Below are 27797 nucleotides of genomic sequence, written 5' to 3' on the forward strand. Positions count from 1 at the left end.
TCAGAGCTGAAATCAACCAAGTAGAAACAAAAAGGACCATAGAAAGAATCAACAGAACCAAAAGTTGGTTCTTTGAGAAAATCAACAAGATAGATAAACCCTTAGCCAGACTAACGAGAGGACACAGAGAGTGTGTCCAAATTAATAAAATCAGAAATGAAAAGGGAGACATAACTACAGATTCAGAGGAAATTAAAAAAATCATCAGATCCTACTATAAAAGCCTATATTCAACAAAACTTGAAAATCTGCAGGAAATGGACAATTTCCTAGACAGATACCAGGTACCGAAGTTAAATCAGGAACAGATAAACCAGTTAAACAACCCCATAACTCCTAAGGAAATAGAAGCAGTCATCAAAAGTCTCCCAACCAAAAAGGGCCCAGGTCCAGACGGGTTTAGTGCAGAATTCTATCAGACCTTCATAGAAGACCTCATACCAATATTATCCAAACTATTCCAGAAAATTGAAACAGAGGGAGCACTACCGAATTCCTTCTATGAAGCCACAATTACTCATATACCTAAACCACACAAAGACCCAACAAAGAAAGAGAACTTCAGACCAATTTCCCTTATGATTATCGACGCAAAAATACTCAATAAAATTCTGGCAAACCGAATCCAAGAGCACATCAAAACAATCATCCACCATGATCAAGTAGGCTTCATCCCAGGCATGCAGGGATGGTTTAATATACGGAAAACCATTAACGTGATCCATTATATAAACAAACTGAAAGAACAAAATCACATGATCATTTCATTAGATGCTGAGAAAGCATTTGACAAAATTCAACACCCCTTCATAATAAAAGTCCTGGAAAGAAAAGGAATTCAAGGCCCATACCTAAACATAGTAAAAGCCATATACAGCAAACCAGTTGCTAACATTAAACTAAATGGAGAGAAACTTGAAGCAATTCCACTAAAATCAGGGACTAGACAAGGCTGCCCACTCTCTCCCTACTTATTCAATATAGTTCTTGAAGTTCTAGCCAGAGCAATCAGACAACAAAAGGAGGTCAAGGGGATACAGATCGGAAAAGAGGAAATCAAAATATCACCATTTGCAGTTGATATGATAGTTTATTTAAGTGATCCCAAAAGTTCCACCAGAGAACTACTAAAGCTGATAAACAACTTCAGCAAAGTGGCTGGGTATAAAATTAACTCAAATAAATCAGTAGCCTTCCTCTACACAAAAGAGAAACAAGCCGAGAAAGAAATTACAGAAACGACACCCTTCATAATAGACCCAAATAATATAAAGTACCTCGGTGTGACTTTAACCAAGCAAGTAAAAGATCTGTACAATAAGAACTTCAAGACACTGAAGAAAGAAATTGAAGAAGACCTTAGAAGATGGAAAGATCTCCCATGCTCATGGATTGGCAGGATCAATATAGTAAAAATGGCCATTTTACCAAAAGCGATCTACAGATTCAATGCAATCCCCATCAAAATACCAATCTAATTCTTTAAGAGTTAGACAGAACAATTTGCAAATTCATCTGGAATAACAAAAAACCCAGGATAGCTAAAACTATCCTCAACAATAAAAGGACTTCAGGGGGAATCACTATCCCTGAACTCAAGCAGTATTACAGAGCAATAGTGATAAAAACTGCATGGTATTGGTACAGAGACAGACAGATAGACCAATGGAATAGAATTGAAGACCCAGAAATGAACCCACACACCTATGGTCACTTGATTTTTGACAAAGGAGCCAAAACCATCCAATGGAAAAAAGATAGCATTTCAGCAAATGGTGCTGGTTCAACTGGAGGTCAGTATGTAGAAGAATGCAGATCGATCCATGCTTATCACCCTGTACAAAGCTTAAGTCCAAGTGGATGAAGGACCTCCACATCAAAGCAGACACACTCAAACTAATAGAAGAAAAACTAGGGAAGCATCTGGAACACATGGGCACTGGAAAAAATTTCCTGAACAAAACACCAATGGCTTACGCTCTAAGATCAAGAATTGACAAATGGGATCTTATAAAACTGCAAAGCTTCTGTAAGGCAAAGGACACTGTGGTTAGGACAAAACGGCAACCAACAGATTGGGAAAAGATCTTTACCAATCCTACAACAGATAGAGGCCTTATATCCAAAATATACAAAGAACTCGAGAAGTTAGACCGCAGGGAGACAAATAACCCTATTAAAAAATGGGGTTCAGCGCTAAACAAAGAATTCACAGCTGAGGAATGCCGAATGGCTGAGAAACACCTAAAGAAATGTTCAACATCTTTAGTCATAAGGGAAATGCAAATCAAAACAACCCTGAGATTTCACCTCACACCAGTGAGAATGGCTACGATCAAAAACTCAGGTGACAGCAGATGCTGGCGAGGATGCGGAGAAAGAGGAACACTCCTCCATTGTTGGTGGGATTGCAGACTGGTACAATTATTCTGGAAATCAGTCTGGAGGTTCCTCAGAAAATTGGACATTGAACTGCCTGAGGATCCAGCTATACCTCTTTTGGGCGTATACCCAAAAGATGCCCCAACATATAAAAAAGACACGTGCTCCACTATGTTCATCGCAGCCTTATTTATAATAGCCAGAAGCTGTAAAGAACCCAGATGCCCTTCAACAGAGGAATGGATACAGAAAATGTGGTACATCTACACAATGGAATATTACTCAGCTATCAAAAATAATGGCTTTATGAAATTCGTAGGCAAATGGTTGGAACTGGAAAATATCATTCTGAGTGAGCTAACCCAATCACAGAAAGACATACATGGTATGCATTCATTGATAAGTGGCTATTAGCCCAAATGCTTGAATTACCCTAGATGCCTAGAACAAATGAAACTCAAGACGGATGATCAAAATGTGAATGTTTCACGCCTTCTTTAAAAGGGGAACAAGAATACCCTTGGCAGGGAAGAGAAAGGCAAAGATTAAAACAGAGACTGAAGGAACACCCATTCAGAGCCTGCCCCACATGTGACCCATACATATACAGCCACCCAATTAGACAAGATGGATGAAGCAAAGAAGTGCAGACTGACAGGAGCCGGATGTAGATCGCTCCTGAGAGACACAGCCAGAATACAGCAAATACAGAGGCGAATGCCAGCAGCAAACCACTGAACTGAGAATAGAACCCCCGTTGAAGGAATCAGAGAAAGAACTGGAAGAGCTTGAAGGGGCTCGAGACCCCATATGTACAACAATGCCAAGCAACCAGAGCTTCCAGGGACTAAGCCACTACCTAAAGACTATACATGGACTGACCTTGGACTCTGACCACATCGGTAGCAATGAACATCTTAGTAAGAGCACCAGTGGAAGGGGAAGCCCTGGGTCCTGCTAAGACTGAACTCCCAGTGAACTAGACTGTTGGGGGGAGGGCGGCAATGGGGGGAGGGTTGTAGGGGAATACCCATAAGGAAGGGGGGGGAGGGGGGGAGGGGGATTTTTGCCCAGAAACCGGGAAAGGGAATAACACTCAAAATGTATATAAGAAATACTCAAGTTAATAAAAAAAATGGCAAAAAAAGAGAGAAGTCTTTGCCTGTGCAAACCACAGGGTCTTTCTCTTGCCACTGGTCTTCTCTGCCACAGAGGTGGAAAAAGGAAACTGAAGCTTGCTTAGGCTAAGATTAGGTTTTGTCCTTAGTCCACATGCTTATTCATTTATCCACTCACTTCAGGGTGTCAGCTCATTTCTGCCTTACTCTAGAGTCTAGCATCTTAATCACTATACTCAAGGGCCTTCTCATGCTTATAAATGCAAAAAAAGGAGCAGAAGACAAGGAAAAATTATTCATTAACATCACAAAGACACCCAAATCTTTACAAGTGTTTCAAATGATTTTCAAGTGATTTAATAGTGTTAGTATAAATAGTAATAGGTGTCATTTGTTGACTGTTTACTTAGTGCCAAACACTTCCTATGCATTTATATCAATTTATGTGAATGCTACTTGATGCAAAGTAACCCTTACATGTGAAGCAACTCCTTCCTCATAACCCTTCTCCACGTATGGACTTTGTTCTGCTAACAAGCTAGCTGAAGCACAGAGGAGGAACTTGACCAGCCACACTAATAACAGGTCATTCGGCACTCTCTGTCTCTCTACTTTGGTTCTACAGGTCACGAGGTTTCAGACAAAGCTCTTGTTGATCACATGGTAGACTCAGATTCAGTCTATGTTAACTTTTGCTACTTTTCTCAACAAGCTTGCATCTGACAATTGCTATATAGACAATTCCTAGTATTCATAGTAGACCCGAATTTGACTCTATAACCACATAATCAGATAAACTTTCATTGGCTAAACAGGTAAAAATAAGGTGTGTAACTTAGGGAGAAAACGATGATATTAAGAACACTATCCACCCTGAGGGCCAGCAGAGGGGTCGCTATCCCACAGTCAAAGCTCTGACCCATAGTTCGTCTTGTCGGAAAGAAATTTAGGGATGGGAAATGGAGAAAAGCTTGAGGAAAAGAAGATTCAGAGACCTCAAGAGGAGGCTCCAAGATCTGTCACCATTACTGAGGCTATGGGGCATTCACACAAAGGAACCTATCATGACTGCCCTCCAAAGACCCAGCGAGCAGCTGAAAGAGTCAGATGGAGATATGTGCACCTGACCAATGAACAGAAGCTGCTGAGCCCTCTGGTTGAATTAGGGAAAAGCTAAAGGAAGCTAAGGAGGAGGGCCACCCTGTAGGAGGACCATCAGTCACAATTAACCTGGACCCCTGAGATCTCTCAGACACCGGATCACCAACCAGGCAGCATATTCCAGCTGAGATGAGGCCTCCAACACATAGACAGCATAAGACTCCTGGGTCTGGGTTCAGTCAGGGAAGATACACGTAACCCTCAAGAGACTGGAAGCCCCAGGAAGTTTAGAGGTTTGGTGGGGTGGGGACATCCTTGTGGAGTCTAGGGGGTGGGTGGGCAGGGAGGAGGTATGGGATGTGGAACAGTTGGGAGGGTGGACCGGGAGGGGAATGAAATCTGGACTGTAAAAAATAAACAAACAAATAAATTAATTAATTAAAAAAAGAACACTATTATCTTTTGTGGAATGGATCGTGCCATTCGCAAGCACTGTTGCAGGGTTGGGGATGCAAAGAAACCAGAGAGGTGAGGTCTCTTCCCCCATGAACGTCGCTTTCAAGTGAGAGGAAAATGAACAAGTAATAATGAACTAAAATAGTTGTAGAAGATAGTAGTAAGTAGAATAGGGAAACTGCAGCAGGATAAGGGTGGGGAGTTACACAAATAAGGGAATGAGAGAAACTGTCTAGACTAGGGGTGAGAGAAGAGTCATACCAGGAACCCTTCAGGCCAATGCCTTAGCCAAGTGAAGGAGGAAACCTACACCAGGGCCTGGAGGTGCAAGTTGAGTAGACGATGTCAAGGATTCAGCTGGGCATCCAAGAAGAACAAGAGGGTCAGCTGGGTTGAGGTGGTGAGCAGAAGTTGATGGTGATCCCATGTTAGTTGCAAGCAGCAGGCTGGCTCAGACAATGGCAGATGTTGCGAGCCCTGTTAGGGATTTAAGCTTTAGCTGCTTCACTAACTGTCCTATGGTGTTCGCAGTATTTATAGAGAAAGGCAGCAGGGCCTGAAAGGTTATATAACTTTTTCTGTCCTCTGAAACCTCACCACTTAACAGCGGGGTTTTCATGCTCCATGGCCTTACTACCAAATGAAAGCACAGGCTAATTAAAAGGAAAATTTAAATGATGGGCAAGGGAGTCCTACAGAGGAGTCCACGTGCCTCTTACCATAGTTCAGAATTGACTCTCAAATAGTAGTAGATGAGTAGAAGTCAAAGGAGAATTCGGGGAAGAAAATGCAGTCCTCAGCCCTCTCTGGCCTTTGTAATTTCATTGCTTCTCCTGAAACCCAGAGGCACTGCTCAAGAACTGCTGTCTCCTTCATTCCAGGAACGATGATTTAGAACCTGCACGTGCTGTGTCTAACATCATTAACTATGCTAAAAGGCTCAGAAAAACAACTCCTATTGCCTTGCAAATTCAGTGTTTAGTCATTCTAAGAAAAAAAATTCTGCACTTAGCAAATGTGCCTAGGAAGAAAAAGGAATTGTGGAATTTCATAGTTGATATTAATAACTGACTCTCAAACAGCAAGGGCTTGGGAATATTTAAAATGCTGAGGCAGTCACACAAACAACCTTTACCAAAAACGTGTAAAGGATGATCTCTGTAAGTTTGCTGAACTTAGGGAAGAGTTACAAAAGCAATCTAGTAACAAGGTGAGGAAGGTGGGCTGTGGAATTAGACTGCCTGTGTTTAAAGGCTTGATCCACAACAAGTGAATTCATATAAAGTATTTAATATAATATACTCTAGCCTAAAATGGAGCTATTCCATTCTTAATGCCAGTACTGTAGAGATAAGCTACAGCCCTCACCTCAAGGATGGCGAGATAAGCAAGTATTCAGAGAAATACTAGTGAACAGAGATGTCAAGAACAAACTCAAGGGTGTAGGGGAATCACTGAACTGAGAATAGGTCCCCCGTTGAAGGAATCAGAGAAAGAACTGGAAGAGCTTGAAGGGGCTCGAGACCCCAAAAGTACAACAATGTCAAGCAACCAGAGCTTCCAGGGACTAAGCCACTACCTAAAGACTATATATGGACTGACCCTGGACTCTGACCCCATAGGTAGCAATGAATATCCTAGTAAGAGCACCAGTGGAAGGGGAAGCCCTGGGTCCTGCTAAGACTGAACCCCCAGTGAACTAGACTATGGGGGGAGGGCGGCAATGGGGGGAGGGTTGGGAGGGGAACACCCATAAGGAAGGGGAGGGGGGAGGGGGATTTTGCCCGGAAACCGGGAAAGGGAATAACACTTGAAATGTATATAAGAAATACTCAAGTTAATAAAAAAAAAAAAGTTCTTAACTGAGCTACAACTCTGGCTCAGAAGCTTATAGGTAGCACTGTAAGGAAGGTTTATGACATGGTTGGTTATTGCTCTGAAGGCGTTCGCTTTAACCCCTTTCAGTCCCATCTAGGGTTGGAGAAAATACCAATTAAACTTGTGGATTAAAAGAATATACAACCCATTTATGGTAAGACTTATTCCAAAAGCAATAAGAAAATAAGGTAACCATGAGAAGCACTAGTCAGGGTTTAAACAGCACTGTAAGTAATCAGAGATAGGAACAACGGTGAGGGGCAGTGGTAGAGAGATCTAGAAGGGCTTCATTACCAAGTGATGGGTCATAACTCATCACAGTAGCTAGGTCTCCAACCATGCAGACCAGGCAGTCGCCTCATCTAGTAAAATGAGGGGTGTTGAAGAAATTGAAATACGACTCAGATATGTCAACAAAGCTTGCACGAAATGAAACCTGTTCCATAGAAGATGGGAAAATGTAGTGGACAAAGCACGGACTTAGAGGCGCAAGTTCTGTGATTACTATCTGTGAATTCACGGATACATCACTTACTCTAAAATAGATAGAATTGTGAATGAGTGAAATAAATAGAAATTAGATTGATATATCCTTTTAAAAGTAGGTACAGTTCTATCACCAACAAAACCAATTTGATCCTAGGGAAAGAAAATACCTACAAGATGAAAGAAGGGTTGTTATTATTAACATATTTCATCCAAGGATGGCAAGACAGAGTATTTCCTTTAAGGGGAAATACTTGTAGATTTCCATTTAAATTCATAGCCATCTCAGCCATATACTTGTAAGAAGATCCAAGGATTTCACACAATCGGATATGTGTGATATTCAGAAATGCAACTCAGAAAATAACTCATGATCACTGACTATATTTCAGGCAGTGTGACAGGTGACAAGGATGACAACTATTATTACCCAGGTAGTTTACTATGCTTGTTAAATGATATTACAGTCACACTGTACTATTAGACTGCATAGGCTTTTAGACTTTTGCCTTGAAACTTCTGGCCATTTTCCCATGTTGCTCCAACTTTCTCCTTATCTTTAATAGGAAAAGAATATCAAAGTTTACCAACTATCCACAGTCATATTATTCCCTCACCTATCTTTAAACCAGTTCAGAGTAAATGGATTTTCACTAAACATCCTGCTTGTTTTCACATACATAGTCATGTGTTGTAGGATTGTCATACAGGTGATAGATATCACAAGATAGAATGAGGCCTGTCATTGGATGAGAAGGAAGGATGGGTGGGAGAAAAGTTTGAGGGAAGAGGAGGAGACTGGAATGGAAAGGACAGGAGACTGGAGGAGACTGAAGGAGAAGCTGTGGCGAGAACATGGAGGCTGACGTTAAGATTCCACTCTGTATTTACAGGTTGTTATGAATATTCTTAAGGGATGGATGTGTATAGGGTCTTGTATGTTTAGGTGGGCAATTATATCCTATCAATTGGATCAGAGGTTATTGTGTTGTGTGTTATTTCCTGATTTAAGTTTAAGAGAGTTTGTGGTGGCTAGAGACATTGGGCAGCCATGGAAATGGGATGTGTTTCTGGGTAAGATATCTACCAGATATTTTGGGGCACTGTGGTGCTGGATCTAGTAGGGGGAAAAGACAGCCTTTTATTTTTTATAACTATACAGCAACAATGTATAGCCTTTGTTTCTCACCCACCACCTTCATATCTACCTGACTGCCCGCCAAAAATAATTTCATCCATTGAATCCCCATTTACCTCCTCTTCTTTCACTACAGCAGTTAATGATGACCGACGGAAAACTGCACTGTTTCATATAACCGGATTGCTTATTTATGTTCCTTCCTGGAATAGAAACCTTATCTCCAGACTGTCAACACAAACTTCATACCACTTGGTAACCTTTTGGCCATATTTTTCCTCCCAACATGGTAACATTGATACAGAGAAGTATGTCTGCTGTATGGTTGGGAAGTCTTTGAGGACTCATCTACATTTCCTTTTCATGTCTTCCGGATACCTAAGGGGGAACATTTCTTGGTAAATGTCTACTGAATGAATAAGTGATGTGGTCTCTTGGGTAAAGCTCATTTAATAAGTGTTAAAATTTCATCCTTACCAGTTCTTCAGTCTTCTTTAATCCCTTCTTTATTTTGATCCTTGAGACCATGAACATATTTGACCAGTTACACGGAAAAGCAAAGCGTCATTTTAGCCACACTACAGTTGGTTTTCTTTTCTTTTTTAAAAGAACTAGTTACCTGGTCACCATGCTTAAAGGTTGTTTTTCTTTCCAGCCATCAATCTCTTACTTGGTAGAGCTTTTGCAAAAAACTACCAGTTTCTTCAAGAGGAGCAGAGAGTGAATACTACCTTTAAAAAAATGGTACACTCTTCCAGAGTGCATCAATATCTGCTTGCTGTGGGTACAGGCTATTTTTATCAGGTGATACTGTGATATTCCTTTTCAACACACGATATTCACTCTTTCAAGCTGTTCGGCACTGTTCTATTTGGTTTCATGTTACATCAATGAGACAGTTTGAGGGAAAAGGAAAAATGGGACAGGCTATATTTAGTAGCATCACTAAAACCCTAAATAAAAAAAAAAAAACCCTGAAATCTCCTTAGCTCCCTGACTGCCCAATTTATATTCAGGACCCTACTTACCAGTCCACAATTAAGGCAAGTGAGAAAAGCCTTTGTTCAGAGAACATTTCCATGAGAATCTTAATAATAGCAAGGCGGTTTTTAGTGTCTCTAAAATTTTTAGGGACTAAAGAACACAGACCATTCAAATGATTACTCCACATATCTTGTGTTTTTGTAGGATTCTGGGATGCTGATCATCAGATCATTCTATAATTTCTGTAAGTTTAAAATTATATTTTTAAAAGAAGAGTTACACATCTGGTTAAACATCTGGAGTATCAAGGTCAAAGTAGCTCTGTGGTAACTATCGGGCCAAGAAACTGTTAGCTGTAGAAGACTTCAGGGAGTTTAGACTGCAATATCAATGTTCTTGCATATTGTGGAGCAGGAAAGCATAAAAGTAAACAGCATGCCACTCGAGGAGTCAGGAGAAAAGAAGGCTTACTCAAAGGTTTCCAACCAGCCTAAGCTGAAAATTATGCCTAGGATAGCATCTAACATTATAAAGGCACTCAGTGACTCACAGCATCTTGTAGGACTTGGTGGTCACCTGAAGACAACGATACAGATATTTCTATGATTCTATATCTATTATTTCTTGAGGGAATGTATGATTGTTGAGGTAGAGCAGCTGTAAGACTGGCTATGATCTTCATCCCGCCTTGTGTTCATGCCCCTCTGCAACATGACTGCATTTTCTTTCTACCCAAAGATGTGGTCTTTTCCTTTATTCCTATTTTGGGACTGACCTTGTGGTGTCCTTTGACCAGTGGATGGAGTAGAAATCTCACTGAGAAGGTTCTGTTTTATTTTCACTGTCTCTTGAAGCCTTGGGCAGAAGCTGCCTTGTAAACAAGCCCTGAACTGGGAAGGAAGGAAGGGAAGGAGGGGAAAAGGAAGGGAGGGAGGGAGGAAGGCAGGTAGGCGACACCCACGCATGTGACAACATTCAAGACCAGCAAAGTTATCTGTATGCCCAGAGCTTAGTGCTGATGAGTGAATGGTTCAGCTGCCTTGCATGTTTAGGAGGAGTAAGAAACACAGTTTAAACTGCACCCTAGAAGGTTAGTTACACAGCACCTTGGCTACCTTGAGCTTACCCATGAGTCTGGAACTGTGCTAAAAAGCCCTTTACATTCTTCCCTAACAATAATATTTATGCAGTAAATATTATCATCTCCATCTTATCCTCATTCTGGGGTGCACAGAGGTTAGAGTAACCTGTTCCAGTGTTAGCTAACAAATAATAGGGCTCTAATCGAAATCCTGCATTTCAGCTTCCCAGAAACAGCAGTTGGCTTAAGAAAGAAGGCATTTTCTTAATTCAACAGATAAGGAACATTTCCAGTCTTCTCTAGGATTGATACTTCTAGCCTTGCCTACACTTCCAGTTGTTCCAACTTTAAGGACCATTTCTGTGAATAATTATAAGAGCACCTGTGACTTTATTTATTGGTACAGCGTTTGGAACTTAAAATAGGGTGTTAGAATATGACCTGTGTCTCACAGAAGAGAACCAATCCCAGGGAGGCCATGTGTCCCCACCTGTGCCCACCCGACCTGTAAGGAAGCAGCTTCTCTGTGCTACAGCATCAGCTCTGATAACTCTAGAGAATACACCCTGAGCTGCTCATTTACATTCCGTACATTCCGTAAGGGTGAGTTTTCATCCAACCCATGTTGAAGTTCCCAATGCCTTCTTGCAGACTGCTTGCCAATCAAACCTTCTAGTCAACAAACATATAACAAATATCCTTTCTCTCTCTAGGTTTGGAACTGGCCCATTTAGTTTCAAAGAAGTTAAATCCAAATTCTCTGCCATGAAGTGACTTAAGTTATTGCAGATATAGGACTAAAATAAACAGAAATGAAAAGAATACACAGGCTTGCACCACACGGTGACGTCTCTGTCATCAATGATGGGCCATATTTAGGATGGTAGACTCCTAAGATTACAGTGGAGCTGAAAATTTTATATAGCTTAGTGTCAATGTATCATTCATACGTACATATGTGTATTACACACACACACACACACACACACACACACACACACACACAAATGACTCATGTTTGTAGTGACACTGATGTAAACAAAACTAGTGTGTTCCTAGCCATACCAAAAAAAAAAAACCGGTTAAACATTTATATGTAGTATATACTACTTAGCAATGATGAAATGACTTTTTGAACCTATACTATCTCTTCTCATGTTATTTTAGACTCATTCTTAGAAGAAAAAAACTTTCCTAGCAAACATTTGCCATGTTATACTAGAAGCAGGTTGGAGCTTACTGCCATCCTTGGTTGTGTCTGGATGCCACATTAAGTGATTGACATACACCAGCTAGGCTGGTATAAGCATACTTGATGTTGACAGTGATGAAGCCAACTAACAACACAATCCTCCGCATATCTCCGCCATTAGTCAACACAAATCTCTGAATTACAAAAGGGAAATGCAAGAGGCTAAGACCAATTGCCAGGCGAATGGTGTGAGCAGTGACGTCCCTGAATCAGAGGGGGAAACATGGATTTGGATCTGTGTGGCAAGGCTTTCCACAGGAAGGAATGTGAGGGCCGCACAGGGTAGCAGAGTTCCTGTGGGAACGGTCCTCTGTTGTTATAGGTATATGATTTTGTTATAGGTTGTCATGGTGATTGTATCTTAAAGACATCCATGCAGTAACTATTTAAATCTAGTATATTTGGACAAGGCCAATTCCTTATATATAGGCAAAAGGGATCCATCTGAAAGTCCCAACATACCTAAAAATTACATCCTAAAATTTTGAAGCAACCACCAGGTCATGCAGACCAACAAATTAAAAAAATAGACAACTTCGCAGCAGTTTTTTGGGTCAGCCTAAAGAAAAAACACAGAAAGAAAAAATGAAGAACACAAGCTATGCAGAGTGTCAACCAAATAATAGAGACTGGTATCGTAGCACTTGGAGGCCAGAGGAAAATTAGTGTGATTGCACTTGAAAAATTTAATCAGCTTCATTTTTGTTTTAGTTTCTATTTTCAATATTCAGGAAAGATCTCCCCGATGTGACACAACCTAACTTCCCAAGGACTCCTCTTGCAACCCAAGTCTGCACCCCACAAGTACAGCGGGCAGGGTCTGCAGCTCCTAGGCACATCCATCTCATACACTCTTGTCACCCCTGACCTCTGTGACACTGCTTAGAATGTTCTTTCTGCTGGCCCGCTCAACTTCTGTCAGTAGTGTACTGATGTCTGTGTATCCCACTTAGTCTGCTTTCTACTTTTTCTTTACCCTTTAGTGTAAAAGCCATTTCAAATTGAAAGGGGGGGAGGGAAGGGGACTGTCACCGTAACTGAGGAAAGGGATTGGTGACCTGACTTGAAAGGGATCAGTTATTCCAGTTACAATACACAGTTCTAAGTGACACCTACTCTGAGAAGTCTGAGAAAAGAAAGGTTCTGTGATGAAGAATAAAATAGCTATCGCTAAGACTCAAGTCACAATACTATGGGATCCTCGAGAAAGATGCATAAAACCAAGTCTCACTAATGACTTTGAAGAAGAAAACCTCTGAAATCAGGAGGTAGACAAGATGTCAACAAACCCCAAGTTGTAGGAGTGGAAAAGAATCAATGCTTTTGTTAAGAGGATAGCTAGGCAGAGAGACTTCAGTGCAGATGCTGCTATCGATACAAAGATTTGAAGGTAGTAGGCAGAGGACATTTAACAAACTACCAGGTCATGTCTTCAGGGTATTTCCAACACAACGGAAAGGTGTGTAACATGTAGTTTTAAAGACACAAACAGAACTGCAGGCAAGGGTTGGGGGGATACAGTAAAGGGAAAGAAATGCAAAAATTATTAAGTACAAGGCCACGTACTAATAATAGTAATACTATTTACAAATACTAATAATATGTTTTGTTTCAAGAACAATAAAAGCCTTTGAGGATACCCAAGGAAACCTCGGGAAGGAGCAAAACTGAGAGCATGCCATTTGGTACATAGGAACACACATGTACTGGAGTTAATGACAGCCACATGAAGAGGCTGGATCTGGATGCAAGAGGACATTCAGGATGCACCTGTTTAAGATGCAATAATTCTGCTAGAATGAAAGATGCTATACCTTACTAAAGATGCTATACCTTTTTACACCATTACTTGAATACTACTCAGCACTGTGCTTTGTACACAGAAGGCACCCCATAAATATGTCAGTAGACTTAATAAGCAGGCATATTTGTGCGTGTGTGTGTGTGTATGTGTGTGTGTGTGTGTGTGTGTGTGTATTTTTTTAAAAGGGGCAGGAAAACATCCCTGAAACCAAGTCTGCTAATGATAGTGGGAAATAAGAGGATAGTTATTAAGAGGAAGGTAAAAGCTATCTGCCCTCATCACCCCCATTCTGCACATTTACTTTCAAAGCTCTTTTCTGTTCAGACTTTGGAGACTTGTAAGTTAGTATATGAGTAGACTGATTAAGTAAATGGTTTCTCTTCACATATTAAAAGAAAACACACTTCCTAGGCTCCTTCAGTTAGTCAGCATGTAACAGGCACTAGGCTCACAGATAGCCAAGGGATGGGTGGACAGACATCCACTAAGGTGGTGTGCTATGATAAATCCAAAGGCTCCTGTGAAAATACAGAGCAGTCGTGCCCAGCTAACTTTTTAAGAGGCTATAGGCTATAACAGGCAGCTCAGATGGGTGTGATAAAATCACTGCGGGTGGGGGAAAGGAATGGAGGAAATGAGAAATTGCTCAAATTAGGTCCTCTCCTCTAGGCTTTCAGGACATCCTCCTCACGTTGCTTAGAGCACAATTGAAACTGCCTCTTTATTCTGCCTGGCTTCTCCAGCCTGGGATCTTTGAGATCAGAAGCTATATATCATTATATGTATTCGAGCAGAGTTCCTAGAATAGAAGGGATGCATAATTGGATGAACTAGAGTTTCAGAACAAGGAGGTAACATACCATTATAGTTAAGAACATATGAAGAGTACTGAATCTGATTTGGCTACGAGGGCTCTGCATTTGTAGTCTTGGTCTCAACATTTACAAATGGTCTTTACCTTTGTCGATTGAATCTTCCCAGAAATAGACCCTGGGACAGTTAGCAGTAAAAGAGATTTATTATTTTATTGAGAAAATACAAGGAAGTAGGGATGGAAATGGAGAGGAGTAGTCTCAGGCAACAACACAGACCATATGAAGACATGGGCAACCATGTGGAGAGTTTTTCATGAGAAAAGTCTCTGTATGAGGTAGAAACGACTAGGACAGAGTATATCACACCCAAACCCTGCTCAGTCATTGGTTATGGCTGCCCAATAAATGCAGCCTGCCCAGAATGGAGCAGTCCAGATGCTGCTGAAGATGCTCAAGCTAAAAAAATTTAAAAAGGAATGATCACAATTCAAGTTTGGCTAAAACTCAAATTTTGAAACATAAAGTTGTATATAACTTTAAGAATAAAACCAAACTATGATTCTCCTCCAGCACGTTCAGTCACTTAGACTGAGGCAGGGCATCCCATGGACTCTGCTCCAAGCAGTCTACATATCCTGCTGCACTTGGCCTTTTTGTTTGAGGGCTGATATCACGATTTCAAGAGATACCAGGGGAGAGAGTGAAGTTTCATCTGTACCGGGTGAACATTTTAATTCATAGTGTTATTTTCTGCTGGCCATCAAACATATTTATATTTCCCCTCTCCATCAAGATAAGCAGGAAATGTTACCTGGAATGAGGGGTGCAAATCCTGTCTGTGTGCCCTAAGACAGTTGAGTCTCCGCGAGAGCTCGGTGTAGTCATTCCCCATAAGATAGAACGTGGATGAGGAAGATGAGCTCTTGACTCACAAAGCTTAGTGAGAGGCATTCACTGTGCCAAAGGAATTCTGCAGACTCCTTGAGACGGAGCAAATGACAGTGCGTTTGCAAGGGAGCGCTCTGGCAGGTGAGGTCAGAAGGTGGCGGTGCAGGAATCAGGACCCCATCTTGTACATTCTCAGTGGAAGGCTGCACATACTAACCAAGCAGACCAGCCTCCACATGGTTAATAGTGGGAGCTTCTGCTTTACAAAGTCTGTAGCCTTAGCTCTAGATCTTGATCCTGAATCTCCCCACATGCACCTCATGACTTAGTTGTAAAGGGCAACACCGTCCAAGATTCCTGAGCAGGACACACGGTCACACCTGCTCCTCGTAATTACATAGTGTGAGAAAGCAGGGCAGTTTTCTATTGTAAGTCAAGTTTTTGAAGTAGGTCAGGTGACTGAAAGACATTCTTTGGTGACACGTGAAAAGGGCAGACCAAAATCTCAGAATGACAAAATTCTAGGATCTACATAAAGAGATTTGAAAACGTGTTCTATTTTTTTTAACTGATACAGTGTATGCTTTTAAAACTTGAGGTGAAATTTAAATTACATAAAATTAACCATTTCAAAGTGAACAGTTCAGTGACAGTTGGCATGTTTATGTCATTGCACAGCCACATCTTTACCTAGTCCCAAAACACTTGCTTCATTCCAAAGTAAAGCCACTAATCCACCAAACAGTTTCTCCTGGTTCTCTTTTCTCCCCCATGGCAAACACCAATGTGCTTTCTGGTTGTCTGATTTATCTGATCCAGGTACCAGAAGCCTCATAAATGATCACACATAATCTGTGACCCTTTCCAACTAGCTTTTGTCACTTTATATGCCTTGGACATTCATCCCTGCTATAGAACACATCAGAACTGCATTCCTTTTGTCACCGAGGAATACTATATTATGTGCTCGTACCACACTTTGTTTATCTATTCATCCGTTGATAGTCATTTGAGGTGTTTCTAATTTGCAGGTAGTGCTGCTGTGAGCATGTGTGAACATGACTCAAATAACTGTGGCTCATTCTCTAGGAGTAGGACCACGAACATCAGACAGTAACGTATTTATGCTTTGAGGAGCTGACAAACTGACTGAAGTGGCTGCATTTCTCTACATTCCAATTCTCACATGAGGGTTTCCATATTACCAATACTTGTTTTCATTTGTTTAGCTTTAAAAATTATCACAGCCCTGCTGGTGGTTATGAAGTTATATATCACTATAGCGTTGATTTGTGTTTCCCTATGATTGATTGCATTGAATATTTTCTAATGCCGCCTTCGGCTATTTTTTAAAAACAACAAGCAGAGATAGAAATTTAAACTAAAATTCAGTTGCATATGAGCCTTTCAAATACAAATAACTCAATTAACATGGCAGCTGGAGCAATACTTTCTGTGTTCATACATATAAGCACAACTTATTCCTAAATTTTCCTTCAGTTGGTTTTCCTAGTGATGGCTGAAAAACACATATACATTTCATAAATGTTATCTGAGAATCAGAGAAATGTGATGCATAAGAAAATGTAGGTTTCACAAGGGCAAGACCAATAACTACAGGAATAGGATTGGCTATATGAACCCAAAATTGAACTGCAGATGGGAAAGCAGAAGATTGGATCTAGGGTAATTCTTCAAGATTCTTCTGCCTAGGGCTGGGGAACGGTGGTGAGATTAGCCAGGATATTGAACTCCGAGACAAGAACATGGCGATAAAGGAATTGACTCAGAATTATTATTAATTCAGAGTTTCGTGTTTACTTTTTTAAAAAAATTCGCCCATTTTTATGCTTCTTTTATAACACCCTCCTATGAGGAAAATTTTAACAAAGGAAATGGAAAGGTGATACACAAATGAAAGGTAACAAAGTTGCTGCTCCACGCGTTTCTCCAGTTTCAGTGTTCTGTCTTTTTTCTTCTTCTATGTTCTGTCTCCGCCTTATCTCTGCTGCATATCAGCTCAGTACTGTCTGGTCCTGTGCTGATGATGGCAGGGCTCACACGCTGCTTATCTCAATTTGGTTGGCAAATTTATTAAGCTTGTTCTCAGGCTTACAAATTAGAGCACGCTGTCCACTGAGCAGAATTAGCCACGGAAGCAGACTGTGGGGCACTGTGACTCTTATTTAATTAACACCGCTCTGTGATTAGGGGACACATCACTTACTTTCTTTACTCCGAATTCTCTCCCTTCGCAACCCCTGATTCTTCCACTTCAAACATTAACAAAGAAAATTAAGCTGACTTCAATTTGGTAAGCTGTGTTGGTCCTACTCTCTCTAAGTTGATTACAGTATGATACCTCTGTGTCGCCATACCACTAAGAAATAAATCATATCTACGAAGGTGAGAGAGCTGATTCAATAGCTAAGAATGTTCCACATATTCATAGGTTTCTTAACTTCTGTTCTTGTCACATGCCCTTAAACAACATAGTAAACATACCCAAATGATAAGGCAGTGAGCCATTTGCTTCTCTTTCGTCGTCGTCGTCATCGTCGTCGTTGTTGTTGCTGTTGTCATTTTTGTCTTTATGGTAACTTGATGCAAACCTAGACATCCTTTGGAAGAGGGAATCTTAACTGAGAAAATGCCTGTAAGATTGGCCCATAGGCAGGTGTGTGTGTGTGTGTGTGTGTGTGTGTGTGTGTGTGTGTGTGTGTGTGTGTGTGTTGGGGTGGGGTGGGGTATTTTCTTAATTAATAAGGGCCCAAGCACACTGGAGGTGGTGCCACTCCTGGGCAGGTGGTCTTGGGGTATATAAGAAGGTAAACCGAGCATGTTAAAGGAAGCAAAACAATAAGCAGCCCCCCTTTGGATTTAACTTCAACTCCTGCCTCCAGGTGCTTTCCTTGAGTTCCAACCTTGGCTTCTCTCAATGAACTTCTCTCAGTGTGACTCAAGGTATGTAAGTCAAATAAACCCTTTCTTCCCCAAGCTGGTTTTGGTCATGGTATTTTATTATAACAACAGAAACCCTAAGATAGGCATTATTGTGGTTGTGGTTCATGTTCCTGTCATGTCCTCATCTGATGAGATACAGAAACTCTTCCTAGGACACAAACTTGAAAGTATGACTTTTGTTAATAGAGTTGTGAACCAGGCATTTACAGAATGTGAATTACAATGACCCAATTAAGACCCTCAAAATAGCTGCTTTCCAGGTGATCTTTTAAAAACTAATACCTTGAGACCTGATGGAATATTATCATCAGACACATGGAGGTAAAGGGGAGGTCAATTTTAAGAAGAAATAAAAATCCCTTCTACAATAGCAGCAGAGCAAGAAAACACAGAGACTACAGGGTAGAAAAGAGACCAGAGCTGCAGGGTACTAGTCTGCTCTTCAGTAAGAAACACGTGCCTCCCCGGCATAGACTCCTTAAGAAAACACATGCTAGCCGATGACCCTCAGAATTATTAAATTTAAAAATGTCTTCTTTGATTTTAATTAAAATTAGTAAAAACAACTTTAAGACCTCTTGTTTAGACTTTGATCAACTCATACTGATACCTTTGCTCAATAAATAATCTATTAACTATCCACTAACTACAGAGTCCAGGACCTAGTAGAGGACAGGGGGCCTCGCACTCCAGGGAATACAATGACAAAGAAGGGCTAGTGTCTGTCCTCATGGAGCTGAGTGGCTTTCTCCATCTCTGTCAACTCTGCCTAAGGGGCCCCAAAGGGTTCATGTGGTATTTTCAACAGAACCACTGTAGATAAGTAGTTTTTTTTTTTTTTTTAACAGATGGCCAGGCTAAGCAAGGGAAGATACTATAGGTAGAAAAGTGGTACGTTTAAAAGGACAAAATAGATATAAAGAATGCTTTGTAAACTGCAAATAACATTGGAATGGATGTGGATGAAAGAAAGAGACATGAGGTTAATTTGAGGGCAAAGAGGGATGAAGAAAGGCGAATCAATAAGCTTGGGCATCATGCTGTGGATAGTGTGTGGTCCAGAGAAATAAAGAGGTCAGATCTGTGTTTTAGGGATAGCATTTACTATTTGTGATCAAAGAGAAGGAAAGGGACTTGAAAGTAGAACAGGGTAAAGAGGATTTTGTGGTGGGATAGCAGTGGAACTTTAAAAAGGAAATGCAAAGATCGCCTACTATTCGGTGTACCTACTACCCCGTGACTAACTCAAAGCAGAGGTCTAAATGAGTCCTAAGTTTGCTCCTCTGCTTCCCTTTTGGAGAGATGGCATGTTTCATTTGGGGTGATGTGGTAAAGTACATTGATAAAGAGGCCTACTCTTTACAAAAGGGGCTTCCATAACTAAAACTACATATAAATAATAATTTAATGTAACATGCTTTTATATAGGATATAAAATAACATACTTTTGAGACCAAGGTAGCAAGGTTTTGATTTTTGTTTTTTGTTTTGTTTTTTGTTTTTTCCAATAGTATCTACCAGTTGGTTCAGGTTTCTTGGTGGAATATTCAAAATTGATTATAACCATTTGTCACAAAAACAGGACTAAAGCTCTTATCCTGTCATTTACCACACGTCAATGCTTGGGCAAATCACCGAACTTCTCTAGATCATCATTTTTAAGAATCTATGTATTAGGATTCCAACAATAAACTGAGGCACGTTCCCAAAGCATCTATGAATAAGATTTAGCGAAGAAAAATCATGAATAAGGGCATTGGGGCTGGCAACAGGGAGACAATACTAGCCCTAGACCTTGAGCAACTCCAAAGAGAAGAGGTCGTAGCTGTAGATTGGACAGGGTGTGTGGCTCCACACAACCTATTAACCAAGCCAGAAGCCAGACAGGCAGGGGGCTCACCCTACCTCTTTCAACAAACATCTTTCTTATATTTCATACACTCGCAACAGCGGATAGGTGGATCTTTCTAGAAGCAAGAGAACACAAGAGCTCAGTGGCAGTCTAGGAAGGTCTATGATAAAAAGTATATTGAGACAAGGTCTTGTCAGCAAATGGAAACAGAGTGACTTCCCACCTTTCTCTCACATGGATTTGTTAAGAGGCTCAAACAAAATACATGTAAAAGTACATTGTAATTTTTTTTTAAAATCATGAGATCTATAAGAAGCAACAAGTAACAATACAAGACTCTTAAGGTTGACAGATGTCAGACTTTAGGAATAAGTGCTTTTTTTAAAATTATTTTTCTTTCTGGTCAAAAACTAAAATCTAAGGAAAGTAGTAAAACAGAAAAGGAAACTCTCCAGTACCAAACAGTTTGAGTCTAAGTGAAAAAGTGGTTCCCCTAATGTGGCAGAAGTAACCGAGGCCAGGCAGGAACCAGAGGCTTCTTTCTTTTGTGATCTAGAACCAGCTTTTCCTATAAACACCATTTACTTGCAAAAAAACTTTTTACAATCATTGACAGAGAAACATTATGTTCTTAGCATGTAAGCTAAATATCTAGTTATCGGTAGACAATACTTTTGGGAAATCTTTTCTCAGCACACAGGCCCTAAAATCACATTGAAATCGTATATTCTCTTGCTCCCTCCCTTTAACCACACTGATTGCCTTGCTGTTCCCGGAACCACTGCTGTCTAAAAGTGTTAGCCTTGGATATTCCCTCTGCTTACGTTTCAGCCACATGAGTATGTCTCTCAGTCTCATCAAATTTGCTTAAATGTCACTGTCCCAATGAGGTCTAATCTGTTCAGGATTGCACCCGTTTGAGTCCCTAACCCTCTTGTCCTAGTCTACCTTTTTCCTCCATTGCATTTGTAACTTTCTAACATGCTATGCACTGTACTTCATTATCATAGTTGTTTTTAAGGCATAGCTTCCTTTCCCCTCTAGCCCACAGGGATAGTTGAGTTTTGGGTAAGCCCCTTCAGCCAGGCCTGACCCACACTGGGCAATCAGTAAATCCTCAGTTGGTTCAATCAATCCATAGTCAGTTATATAAAATGGCTTCAGAAGGCTCAAGGACTTTAGCAAGTTTTTGTCAATATAAATTTCAAAGACTGTAAAAGAAAATTTATTTTGATGTTATACTTTAAATCTCGTAGCCTCATTTAAACTTTAATTTGTTCCTAACTGTTACTTATAGGTGAGACCCCATGTGAAGATTAATCCATATTTTTTAATGCATGTAAAAGCACCACTGTTCTATTGAAGGAAACACGAGATTAAGCATAAATTAGTACTGTAGATGATAAGAGTTTGCAACTGGAACTGGAAAGATGGCTCAGAAATTAAGAGTATTTGCTGCTTTTCCAGAGCACAAGGGTCGAAGTCCCTGCGCTCACCTGGCAGCCTACAACTCTCTGTAATTCCGGTTTCAGAGGAGCTGACACCATCTCCTGGACTCTTAAGGTCCAGTCATCCAAGTATTGCACAGAGATAAACATGTAGGCAACACACACACACACACACACACACACACACACACACACACACACACACACACACGCGCGCGCGCGCGCATGCACACACACACTATCATCTATCTACCTATCTACCTATCTATCTGCCTCTCTCTCTATTATCTATCTATCTATCTATCTATCTATCTATCTATCTATCTATCATCTATCAATCAATCATCTATCTATCTTACCTATCTAAACTTTGTTTAAAAATTAATAAGGGCTTGCAATGAACATAGTTTTGGATAGTTGTGAACTCTATCATTACCCTAGTAAAACGTAAGGATTCCTCCAGCAGCTAAGTACTATGCAGCAGCTGCAGTGTCAACACAAGCCACTTTGACAGTGGTTCAGAGTCTGTGCCAATGAACTCAAACTGGCCATAACATACATAAATGTATTTGTGGACCACTCTGTCAAAGCAACAGAAGTTTACAGTTCCTCTACATTTTTCTTAAGCAAAACACTATGCTCTGATGCATAAACATGTTGACTAAAGATGGATTTCAAACTTAGGTGCCTCTGCATAAACCACTGTGAAGCTGCTTTGAGTGAACAAAGGTGGCTTGTACGCCAAACTGTGTTCATAAACTCTTGGCTCTAACTTTAAGATCAAACCACCGAAGGATTAACAGTATTATTTTGTTGTAGAGAGAAATAGAGAGCCAAATTAAGAGCTCCCCTGACAACTCGATAAAAAACTATCGAAATGCTTCTTTCTGGAAAGTCTAACCTTTTACCTGTCACTACATGGCCAGAAAGATTATGAAGTCACTGTATGGCCATCTTTCTCTGTCAATGAAGGACATTTTAAATAGAGTGGACTTTGTCACAGACTGAACTCAGTTTGGACAATGTTTCAGTTGTAATTAGTGTCCCATATAAAAATGCATGTGTGGTGTGAGTGAGTGTGAGTGTGAGTGTGTGTATGTGTGTTTATGTATGTATGTATGTATGTATGTATGTGTGTGCCTATGTGCAATTGTGGCTGTTCGGTTTTTGGCACAGGATAAATGTTTTAGAGTTTCTCACCGTAGCAACAAACTACAACATTTAAATCAAAATTGAACTGCTTCAAAACTAGAATCAATATGTGGTCTATTTTGTATATTACATACTGAACTATTTCAAAGGAGGCAATGTAGTTTTTTAGTAAATACTTGTATCATGTGTAATAGGAAACTGTGTCCCTCAGAAATCACAAGTAGAATTAATATAACCTCTAATCACTTAGAATGTGATTAGATTTTGAAATAACACAGCCTTTAAAGAGATCAAAAGATGAAATATCCCTGGATTCATTCCCCAGCTCCAAAAAAAAAAAAAAAAAAGATGAAACATTACGTGGCCCCTAACCAGAGAAGATATATTTCTTTAAAACTGTGGATCTTAGATACAGGAAAAAGTTAGACTTACAGAGAGACGAAGAAGATGATCAACCGTAGTCCTAGGAAAGAAGTTCTCTAAAAATTTTGCTAACACCACGACCTTGAACTTGTGGCACTGAGAATCATGTGGAGATGAATTGCTTATTGAAGCCACCCATTGTACAGTATTTGTTATGGCACCAAGGAACCTTAGTCCATTCATAAAATGATGAGCACAATCTTAAAACTTCAGTTCCTAATCATAAATCTCACGTATCAATGATCATGACTGCCTCAGTTATAAAATACGATAGGTATGATTCTGCAGTGAGTCAAATTTCCAGACACTGAAGCTTGCTTTTTAATAAACCAATGTTCACATTTTAAAACATATACTTTTTATAAATACACTACTATTCAATATTTCCCCCTTAAGTAGTTGTTATCATAATTAAACCCTTTTGAAGAATAGAAAAGAAATTACCAAAATTGTTGGTAACTTCTGAGTACTTAGTGATTTTATTTATTGCTTCTATCTAAGATGTAAAGTGATTTCTCAAATGTTATATTTCTTATTTGTTTGCACCTTATTTCCACTGTGTAGTTCCTAACCACTGACCCACTGAGCCACCCCTACCCTACCACCCCCACTTCCTACAATTCCTGACATGTACCTTGCATGAAGTTTCTAGCAAAACTTCTGCACTAGGTTGAGAAACTAGGGAAATAAATAGACTGTAGTTTTTGCCTGTCTTCCCAAGAGTTAACATTCAAAATTTATGACGATTATGTTTAGATAAACGAGATTTACCTCAAACATTCTACTGATAAATTTTGGCTGGTGTCTACTTCAAAAGCTTTTCAAAACATTTTGAAGGGCTGACACTAAAATCAATCTGCTGTTAAGAAATTTAAGTTTATATTGTATCTGTATGTATTGATTCCTGATCTTCCTAAGGAGAAAAAATACAAATGTATAAATTTTAGTAACTGGCATGAATCAGCAGTTACTGTGTTCTGGGGTAAAAGCACTTTAACATATCCCATTTAGCTGTAAATAGAGCAAAGAATTTCCTGAAAACAGGGGATGGGTGCAAAGTCCCTGATTTTTGGACTATCTCTCCTCACTGGACATACATGCTATATAAAAAGGTTTGCTAGATTTAAAAACTTTACTGTGGTTTTTAAGAAGGCTCCTCATAAAGTATTATATGCAAACTCCAAATTAAATGAAATTACAAGGCAAACGACCTTTCATTTCCGTGTAGCATCACTCTTGATGTTCACCGGAAACATTAAAGCTCTTCTCTCTACAACTCCAGACAAATTCAGAAGGAAAAGCCTTAATGGGGAGGAACCTCTGGGAGTTAATCATGAACTTGTACAGAAGTGTCTCCCAAACTTATCTGGAGGCAATTTATTTTTTAATTGTGTTTTTTGAGATACAATCAAATCCACAGCTTTTAATTCTAAATCTGATAAGCTTTGACAAAGGTACACCATTGTATCCGTCACTCCAGTCAAGGTGGCGCATTTTTCAATCACTTCAGTGGTTTCCTTTGTACTTCCAATTTAATTCTCCTGAACTAGACATGTACATACGTGTGACTATATGGACATTCATTCATTCATCTGAGACAGGGTGTAGCTATACAGCTAAGGCTGGTCTTGAACTCTCAGCCTCTGTAGTGGATAGCTATGTTTAAATAGACAGTAGCACTGAGGACAAATAATGACCACTGTAGGAATGATTAGTTTCCAGATGGCGGCTGCGCACGTGTATGGTGTTTCATTTAATTCTCACATCAACTTTGCAAGATTTGTGTTTTACCCAACCTTGTATGTATTCCAGGCTATGAATCGGTTATGGGAGGGGTATATTAATTATGCAAAGTCACATAACCACTGAGCGACAGATGATATCAGACCTGAACCAAGAATATGAGTCAGAATCCCTTATTCAAGTGTATAGCCTATATAGCCTATTTATAAATGTTAGGAAGCAGTCCTGGTGCTTGTAATCTAGAGATTACAAACAGGATTGTGAGTCAGGCTGGGTGAGGACACTGGTCTCAAAATGAAACAATCCAACGAACAAACCATATAGAGGGCTGGAGGTGAATGTAGTTGAGTGGTTAGTGGGGTGCTTGTTTAACACTGAGTGGTGTCGTAGCTTTAGACCTCAGCACTGCAAACACAACACACACACACACACACACACACACACACACACACACACACACACCCCTAAGGAATCTCTGTTAACCTCAAACACACACTAAATAGGGGAATTAAAGGCCAACCTGTCTAACCCATAACCCCACCTTGACTAAAATCCACACCAGAGTACCTTATTTTAACAAGCAAGCAGAGGTTTCCCTGCTAATACAAAAGGTAACTAAAGAGGATTACTTAGGAGTTCTTTAAATGAAAGCCTGCATGTAAATCCTTGGTATGTGTCTTGAGTAGTTAGGAAATGGGGGAAAATCCTCTAGAGAGAGGTGGGTCACAACCTTCTCAGCCCCAAGGGATTTGGTTAAGTGCTTTGAAAACTGTGTAGGAGTTCATCCGGTGTCACAGGCCACCCTGCCAGAGAGCCACCAGGTAAGGCGCTGCGAATTTTGTATTGCCATTTTGTTAAGGAAGCAGGGAAGGAAACATCTGGATTGAACCTTTTGATTCCCCGTTACATTAATTTTATTCAGTGTTTTAAATTCAACCCACTCACATTTACAAAACACTTCACACAGACTACTTCCTCATGAATGGAGCTCCATTCACATCTCACCTAAAACATCAAACTTATTCTGAAATGACTGAGGTTAAAGCTTGTTCAGCGTCAATTTGCAAGTATTATAAAATATAAAAAACCAGGCAGACGAATGCAGGAGGGTAACGCGAGGGCAATGCTCTACAAAAAACAAGGCAGCTAGGGTAAGGAACTCCAGGGCTTCCAGGAACCCAACCTGCTCTTGACAAACCATTGTGGGGGCGGGCATTTAATTCCTCAGAGGGAAGATTTTATGAGAATTATTGCCCATGAGCAGTATCTGCTAACAGCTTGGGAATCAATATGATTCATTTCCCCCCTGGACCTGGAGCTGTTTTCTAGAAGTTCCCCTCTTGCCCCCGCTTTCCCCGTGGCCTTCCCAAGTCTCTGAATATACGTTGGGGGAGGGGAAGCTGTGTGGCTTTAACAGGTTCAAGGCTTCAGAGCCTGCGTTTACTAAATCTTAAATGTCTGACGACCTCCGGCCCAAAGAAAGACAATTACAACACAGGGATACCCTACCCAACACCTGAGACTCCTTAAACGGAGCACTGCTTAGAACATCAGACTCCGTTTTATCTAGAAACATAAATCCCGGCTCTGCAATCGGGAAGGGCACTCTTCCCTGCGCGACAATTAACAAGAGTCACAAAGGCTGAGGGCCCCCTGAGAACCGGCGCTCGAGCGCCCTGCACCTTGGGGCCGGACTTTTCGGCGCCATCAGTTCAGCAAAGCCACCCAGAGGCGGGGGAGTGGCGCGAGTCGTCGCCCGGCCGCCTAACTAGGGATCAGGGGAGAAGAGGCACCCATTCAAATTTCAGTGGTTCTCCCCGGTGGAAGTCGCGGGGGACAGCGGGAGAGTGGCTCGGAGCCCCTCAGAGGGGACTTGGAAGCTCAATCCCGACCCCTGAGTGCCGGACAGGGACGCATGGTCCACAGGCCGGTGGCGACCACGTGGCCGGCGGGTGCCGGCGCTGGTGACGGCGGGTGGGCGGGGCATTGGGGGGCGCGCTGCGGGCGCTCAGGCTCCGCTACCTGGTTCTGGAGCCGCATCTTCGCGGAGGCGGGGTCCGGGGGCGGCGGTGGAGGCCCGGGCGGGCGCGACGGGCTCGAGGACGCCAGCGGAGTCGCTTCACTCTGGGTCCCGCGCTGCACACTTGTCGCCCGCTATGCCATCCCCACCGCCGCCTCTAGGGGGCGCTGGACGCGGAGGCGGAGGACCCATCCCGAGACCCAGGTTCCCTTCAAGGGGTTGGGCTTGAAGGGTACTTGTGCTTAGAAAGCTAAAGGAACAATTTTTCAAAACTGCGACTTATGCTGTTCTTGAGTTTTAAGCTTGATACTTTTTTTCACGGTTCAAGTATAACAGCACAACTTTGGCAAGACTGACAGATGCTTCAAGCTATGTTAGGCTGTGTGCTGTGTTAAGATACTGTCTGTCCAAGTAAAGTGAGGAATGGGAATGACTGACATCAGTAACACCACCACCACCACCCACACATATAAATAAAATGACCAATACTTTTGTGCTCTGTGATTCCAAGTAAAGATGTTTGCTAGCAACCGTCAGTTATTCTGTGGCCTCCTAGACCATTTGAGAGATTTGAATAATCCAGTATTACTACCCCTGTGATAAGTGAGAAGAAGATGGATGTCAAATTTGTGAAAGGGGCTTCTTTGACCCTTCTTGATTACTTTAAAATTATCATTCCCAGGATCCAGATACTCACTCTTGGATTATTGAGGATGTTCACTATTTCCTGAAGAAAAATACAGGAAACAAACCAAAACAAAAAACCCAAACACCAATTCTTAATCACACACAAATTAAAATGCAAAAACAAC

The 27797-nt window shown here is 40.9% G+C and overlaps 1 protein-coding gene across 2 annotated transcripts in view; it reads right to left on the reverse strand.

Moving 5' to 3' along the window:
- Positions 1-27112, reverse strand: part of Elavl4 (ELAV like RNA binding protein 4) — a 143689-nt gene extending 116577 nt beyond the window's left edge. For both annotated transcript variants that reach the window (XM_063288154.1, XM_006238593.5), the window contains exon 1: positions 26988-27112. In XM_063288154.1, coding sequence (XP_063144224.1) covers positions 26988-27005 — 18 coding nt within the window. In that variant the 5' untranslated portion in view covers positions 27006-27112. The remainder of the gene's footprint in view (positions 1-26987) is intronic.
- Between the last annotated feature and the right edge of the window lie 685 nt (positions 27113-27797).

This window comes from Rattus norvegicus, chromosome 5, assembly GCF_036323735.1.
Source record: "Rattus norvegicus strain BN/NHsdMcwi chromosome 5, GRCr8, whole genome shotgun sequence".
In the NCBI taxonomy this organism is placed as follows: Eukaryota; Metazoa; Chordata; class Mammalia; order Rodentia; family Muridae; genus Rattus; species Rattus norvegicus.